Source organism: Chiloscyllium plagiosum, chromosome 12 (genome assembly GCF_004010195.1).
Source record: "Chiloscyllium plagiosum isolate BGI_BamShark_2017 chromosome 12, ASM401019v2, whole genome shotgun sequence".
In the NCBI taxonomy this organism is placed as follows: domain Eukaryota; kingdom Metazoa; phylum Chordata; class Chondrichthyes; order Orectolobiformes; family Hemiscylliidae; genus Chiloscyllium; species Chiloscyllium plagiosum.
Window position 1 is genome coordinate 9,791,843 of NC_057721.1, and position 7,204 is coordinate 9,799,046.

Below are 7,204 nucleotides of genomic sequence, written 5' to 3' on the forward strand. Positions count from 1 at the left end.
TCCTCTGGCAGCTCATTCCATACCTGTCTGCACCACCCTCTGTATGAAAAGGTTGCCCCTCTGGACCCTTTTGAATCTTTCCCCTCTCACCTTAAACCTATGCCCTCTGGTTTTGCACACCCCACCCTGGGGAAAAGGCTATTCACCCTCTCCATGCCCTTCGTGATTTTATGAATCTCTATAAGATCACCCTTCAGCCTCCTTAGGCTCCTGGGAAAACCTTATCACTTATCCTTCTAATACAGGATACCATTTTTCCAATCAAAGTCGACTTGCCGATGAGTCAGCACTCATGCGGTGTAAAGTGTTGTTCCCCTTTACTCTGGTATTCTTATGAATTAGCTGAAAATGTGTTGCTGGAAAAGCGCAGCAGGTCAGGCAGCATCCAGGGAACAGGAGAATCGACGTTTCGGGCATAAGCCCTTCTTCAGGAATGAGGAAAGTGTGTCCGGCAGGCTAAGATAAAAGGTAGGGAGGAGGGACTTGGGGGAGGGGCGTTGGAAATGCGATAGGTGGAAAGAGGTCAAGGTGAGGGTGATAGGTCAGACTGGAGTGGGGGCGGAGAGGTCAGGAAGAAGAGTGCAGGTTAGGAAGGCGGTGCTGAATTCGATGGATTAGACTGAGACAAGGTGGGGGGAGGGGAAATGAGGAAACTGGTGAAATCCGAGTTCATCCCTTGTGGTTGGAGGGGTCCTAGGCGGAAGATGAGGCGCTCTTCCTCCAACCATCATGTTGTTGTGGTCTGGCGATGGAGGAATCCAAAGACCTGCATATCCTTGGTGGAGTGGGAGGGGGAATTGAAATGTGGAGCCACAGGGTGGCTACCCAACCAGAGAGTTCGAAAACCTGGGATCGTTGACTCAAGGTGAACGGCAGAGGTTTTAGAGGGGATGTGAGGGAAAAGAGTCTTTTTGGCAGAGGGTGGTGGGTGCCTTAAAACAAATGATAATTCAGATGATTTCCCAGGTCTGTTTAATCGAATCACAATAGTGGTAGTGTACTACAGAGACAGCAAGAGGAGACATTGTGTCTGTAAAACCTGCATTCATGACAGTCCCAAGGGTTTTACAACTAAATTAGTTTGGAAACCCTGGATAATTCCTCAAGGTCAGGTTCAGGGCAGCCTGGAGGAGGCTGTGTTGTAATGGAGATGAAATGAGCTGAAGAGGTTTCTCTGGTTGCAGTTTATCTTGGGGAGTGGGGGGTGGTTGTTTGCTGGAGAGGTTTGTGGACGTTCAGGTTCAAAGTCACCCTGGCCACCTTTGCTCGGTCAGGCCAGCTGAGAGTCGGCTGGAGAGTTACCCAGGAATGTCCATCAGTTGATTCGGTCGTCTGAGATAGAAATAGAAAGGTCGAGGAAGGGGAGGGTGGAATCTGAGACTGTCCAGGTGAATTTGAGGTCGGGGTGGAAGGTGTTGGTGAAGTGGATGAACTGTTCAACCTCCTCGTGGTAGCACGAGGCGGCGCCGATACAGTCATCGATGTAGCGGAGGAAAAGGTGGGGTGTGGGGCCAGTGTAGTTGCGGAAGATGGATTGTTCCACATATCCTACGAAGAGGCAGGCATAGCTGGGGCCCATGCGGGTGCCCATGGCTACTCCTTTCGTTTGGAGGAAGTGGGAGGATTGGAAAGAGAAGTTGTTCAGGGTGAGGACCAGTTCAGTCATTTCAGGGTGAGGACTATTCTTATGAATTATCCTGATTGAGTGAAAAGCTTGGTCAAAATGTACCCTGCCTTCAGCAATACTCGAGCTCTGCACCAGCAAACACTTATTTGCCCTATTCGAATTGAAAATGCTGGTGAAGATTATCATCCCCAGGGGCAAATGAAATCTTCCCGAGCTTACTCCGATAAATGTTTGCCCCCAGGGTCTGTGTGGAATGCAAACCCCTTTGAAAATCTGGCTGAGTGCTTCAAATAAGCTGCGGTCCAGAGTAGTTGGAAATAGATTCACTTCCAGCTCCATTACCCACCAACATCACAGGCTGTTTGTCCACATGATCAGAGGCCTTCCATTTACAAACAGAAAAGCTGGCAGCAGGCTCCGAATGTTTCTTCTGGAGGTGTGCCTGGTGTTGGGCAAGGCAAGCATATATTGTCTGTCCTTAGTCGCTGTGTGAAGGTGGTTGGTTGACCTTCTCTGAGCACTGTTGTCCACGTGTTGAACGTTCATCCACAGTGCTGCCAGAGAGACCCGGGATCTTTGTCCGTTGGCAGTGTATGGAGATGACATGTCATGTACTGGTGGACTTGAAGGTACTGGGGGGTCTCCTGTTTGCTTGGAAGTAAGGCAGCTGTGACCACAGTACTGCTGTTCATTTTTGTCCAACCCCTAATGATGATCCATTTTCCTTGTTTTGACGACAATGCTGTTCAGGCTAAAACCAAAGCTTCATTGGTTAGCCGTGCACTCTGTGAGATGGCTGCACATACAGGGTTAAAAGGCCATTCCTAAAGAAGGGCTCATGCCCGAAACGTCGATTCTCCTGCTCCTTGGATGCAGCCTGACTTGCTGCGCTTTTCCAACAACACATTTTCAGCTCTGATCTCCAGCATCTGCAGTCCTCACTTTCTCCGCACATACAGGGTTAGCTTGGATTGCTGGTTTGTGATGCAGAATGATGCCAACAGCGGGGGTTCAATTCCCACATCAGCTCAGGTTACCATGAAGGACTCTCCTTCTCAACCCCTCCCCTCGTCTGAGACATGGTGACCCTTGGGCTAAAGCAGCATCAGTCGACACTCATGAGGAAACAACCGTACAGTCTGTAGGGTTATGGTGACTTTGCCTTTTTGTACCAATGTGAGTTTCCTATCACTTCAGATACCTGGGAGAATGGCTCAAGTACATAAAGGTGGTTGTTTGTTGTTGCACTAGATCAAAATACAAAGGCTTTTATCTATTTTGAGTATTATACAATCATGGGGACTCCCCACCCCCTTGTGATTTACAGATAATGCATTAGCTTTTTGAAGTCACTGTTGCAATGTTGGTGATGATTTAGATCCTTCTACAAACTAAGGAAACTGCATGCAACATCACAGTGAATTCCCGGTGGGAATATTACTAGGCTAGGAATCCAGAGTGCAGACTCATGCTCTGAGGACAATCCTCCACAGCAACCAACAGAATTTAAGTGGGATTAATGATTCTGCAATATAAGCCAATTTCCATAATCGTTGTACAAACCCAGCTTCACTTAGGCCATAGAAATGTACAGCATGGAAACAGGCCCTTCAGTCTAACTAAACCAGATATCCTAACATAATTTAGTCCCATTTGCCAGCATTTGGCCCATATCCCTCTAAACCCTTCCTATTCATATACCCATCCAGATGCCTTTTAAATGCTGTAATTGTACCAGCCTCCAGCACTTCCTTTGGCAGCTTATTCCATACAGGCACCATCCTCTACTTGATAATGTTGGCACTTAGGTCCCTTTTAAATCTTTCCCCTTTCAACTTAAATCCATGCCCTGTAGGTTTGGACTCCCCTACCCTGTGTAAAGAAATACCATGACTTCGCACCCATCAGTGTCACAGACCCTTGACTATCCAACAGGCCATACACAGTTTAGGGCCAACAAGTGATGGGCAATATTTTTACCAGCAGTGCTCACGTCTGGGGAAAGAGGTTTTAAAATAGGGTTATAAAGTTGCATGGTTTCAGCTCTCATGACATTTTTTGATGTTCCCAGTCTGTTGTATTTTATTTGGAATACTCTTCACTTATTTTCCTACCACCTGATGAAGGAGCAGTGCTCTGAAAGCTAGTGCTTCCAATTAAACCTGTTGGACTATAACCTGGTCTTGTGTGATTTTTAACTTACTGTCAAATGTGGCTCTCTCTGCAAACCAGGAGTAACTTACCCAGGAAAAATCAAAGGATTTTAAAAACGAATGAGAAAGAACTTTTCCAGATTGCAATTCAACTTTGTGAAAACTTGGGAATCGAACTGCATTTGCTTAGCAAGTTGATGAATTTTGGCAAGACAGATCCTGAGTGGCTTGAGGCGTTTAAAGTTGTCGAAGGATTTGAGTTAATGGAGCAACTACTTCTGCTCATGGTCGGAGCGGGGGGGAACCCAGAAGCAGGGAGTATGCTCCTCATAGTGAAGGCCAGACTGTTTTGGGAGGCAAATCAGGAAGCTGTTTTCCCACCCATGGGAAGTGAATGTCTGGTACTGACTCCCACCCCTACCCAACCTTACGAAAACAAGGCAGTGTGTAAAAGCTCCAGGAATCTACTTCACAGATTGATCTTCCCTACTGACTCTCCAACGAACAACTAAGTTACGGTGGAGATCAATTGCTTGGTACAATGGACCGGAGGGCCCGACTGGCCTGTTCTCTGTCTATGTGCAAGTCAGGTCCGAACGTAAGAAGAGTTGAGAACAGGTCGTTCTGTTGTGTACGTGTCTGAACATGACAGAGTGCTGCAGCTATGAGCGGCTTTAGTGCTGACGTGCCCATGGTGCTTTCTGTTGCCAGTGTTGTGGCACTGCCAGGGTGGGTGTGCGTGGAAGAGCTTCAGAGCGCGGCTTTGTGATTTCCTCTTATCTCTCAGTAACTGGTCGGCTGGATAACCAGTTAAACATTGATATTCCTGCTGAAATGGTTCCAAAATGCCATTGGCGTAAGATGATAGTGTGCTTGTGTGTGTGTGTGTGTTACTGGGCTAAGCTGTAGTTTGAGTCAGATATGCTTTAATTTAAAAGAAACCCCTGGTTTCATCTTGGAGTTGCCGTTGTGTGTGGAACCAGGTTTCGTCGAGGTTGCTCTCACTCAGCCAAGTCATTGTCCTAACGTCAGCACAAGCCGGGAGAGAGAGTTTGCCTCACCTCCCCTTCTCTGGGAATCATGCCAGTATTGTACACCGTTCTCTCCCAGGGTTTCTGCTTGGGAGGTGCTAACCTATTCCAGAGAAGGGCCAGCTTCAGCATCCCTCTGTTTGCTCCTGAATATCGAACTTGGAAAAATAGCTCAACATCCGAACACCAGTTCATACTTGCTTTTTTTTTTATCATGATGTTTTTTCTCTCTCTCTTCCCAAAAAGGAAGATTTGCATTCACATTGAATGTTTTGTGACCCTGGGACAGTCCAAAGCACCTTACAGCAAATGAACGGACTTTGTGTCATCACTGATTTTAAAAACAGCAACCTCATTTTCAAGATTAGTGTCCATAAACAGCTTTGTCAAGGTAATGTTGCTTCAGTCCCACTGCTCGCTCATTACACACCGATGGTGGGTGAACTATCAGGAGGGGTCACCGCACTGTTGATGAAGGGAAAGGTGGGAAGGAGGAACTTTGTGGTAACCTCTGTCAATGTGGGTTCAATTCCCACACTGTTGGTATCACTGTGCATAGCAAACAAGCTGAGCAGCCAACTGAGCTTTGTAACAGTAATGAGGTAATCTGTTTTAGTGATGGTGGATTGGAGACATGTATTGGCCCAAGCCTTGCCTGCTCTTCTCTTGGGATCTTTAATTTTGAGGATTGATTTTGGTGGGCCCTTCATCACTGAGGGGGTGCTGTACTGCCTGTGGCGCATGTTTCAGCTGAGACACTTTGAAAATGCTTCCCTGTTGCTGCGTGGCCTGAAGGTTGTGAAGGGACATCATCCGGTCCAGGTGAAAGTGCTGCAAATCTTCACTTTTGAAACAAACCCATCAACCGGAATCAAACCTCTGCCTACAGTCACGCAATGCGTCCTTTTTAAGTTGTTCAGTCAGTCGGAATCAGTGCCCAGAAGGTATTGATGTAAGCTGTTGCTTGTTAAAAAATAAAAGCACCGGCAAATATTGGCTTATCCGTTACTGGCTCAACTGAGTCATCTTTTATTTGTAAAGCTCAGTTTGGCACATTGTCTATTTGTACATTGATATGACGCCTGATTGTAAACCTCACTGATGAGGGTCTTGGTGCTGCATTGGAGATTGGAAGGTGCACTGTCTTTGTATCTGAGTACTGAATTGTGAGAGTCTCCCACCCTGTGGTTCTCACCCAGCAGTAAACAGTGCCAACATATGCTGCTTTTTAATTGTTTTATGGGATGTGTGCATCACAGTCAAAGCCACTATTCATTACCCAGTCCCAGGGTTTGCTAGGGAAGCCAGTGATGAGCTCTATTCTTGAACTGCCGCAGTCTGACTTGTGGGTTCTGGGGAGACAGAAGGTGAGTTACTCGCCATGTAGTTCCCAGCCTCTAACCTGCTTTGGGGTCACCATATCACGATGGCTGGTCAAGGTAACTGACAGCAATGACCTAGTGCCTCAGACACGATGAGCCATTCAAAGGTGTTTCACAGGAGCTTTATAAAATGAAATCTGACACTCATTAAGACATCAGGTCAGAGGAACCAAAACTTGCCCGAAGAGGTGTGTTTACTGAAAGGATAAATCCGAGGCAGAGAGGGCGGTTTGGCGGTCGGGGCCTAGGGAACTAAAGCAGCACTGATGGAGCGATTAAAGTCAAGAGGCAGGACTTTGAGGAGTGCAGATGCCTAGGAGGGTTGTATAATCTGAGGAGATTTTATAGGTAGGGAGGAACAGGACATGGAGTGTTGGGGAAATCAGAATGAATGTTTTAACATCAAGCCTTCGGTTGACCAGCAAGCTAGAATGAGTGAGCAAACACAGGGTCGGTAAGGAACCAGAACTTGATGCAAGTTAGGGCTTGGCAGCTCAGGTTTGGAGAAGCTCCACTTGGCAGAAGGTAGAGTGTGGGAGATCACCCAGAATGTGTTGGAATAGTCGGATCCGAAGGGAAGGGGAAAAGGCGTGGGTGAGTTCTTCAGCAGCAGTTCAGCTGAGACAGGGCAAAGTCTGAGATGAGTTAGGAAGCACGAGACCTCACGGAATGCAGGGAGAACTAGCCATTTGGATACAGAACTGGCTCAAAAGTAGAAGACAGAGGGTGGTGGTGGAGGGTGTTTTTTCAGACTGGAGGCCTGTGACCAGTGGAGTGCCACAAGGATCGGTGCTGGGCCCTCTACTTTTTGTCATTTACATAAATGATTTGGATGTGAGCATAAGAGGTACAGTTAGTAAGTTTGCAGATGACACCAAAATTGGAGGTGTAGTGGACAGCGAAGAAGGTTACCTCAGATTACAACAGGATCTAGACCAGATGGGCCAATGGGCTGAGAAGTGGCAGATGGAGTTTAATTTAGATAAATGCGAGGTGCTGCATTTTGGGAAA

General features: G+C 47.0%; 1 protein-coding gene across 3 annotated transcripts in view; it reads left to right on the forward strand.

The window, feature by feature from the left end:
- LOC122554971 (protein Shroom2-like) overlaps positions 1-7,204 on the forward strand; it is a 222,583-nt gene that overhangs the window by 101,008 nt on the left and 114,371 nt on the right. Inside the window, exon 1 of one of the 3 annotated variants that reach the window (XM_043700442.1) lies at positions 4,307-4,411. The exons of the other annotated variants lie outside the window; for them this stretch is intronic. Within the exon in view, the coding sequence (XP_043556377.1) occupies positions 4,322-4,411 (90 nt within the window). The 5' untranslated portion in view covers positions 4,307-4,321. Of the gene's footprint in view, positions 1-4,306; positions 4,412-7,204 lie in introns of those variants that run through there. 3 annotated transcript variants of the gene reach the window in all.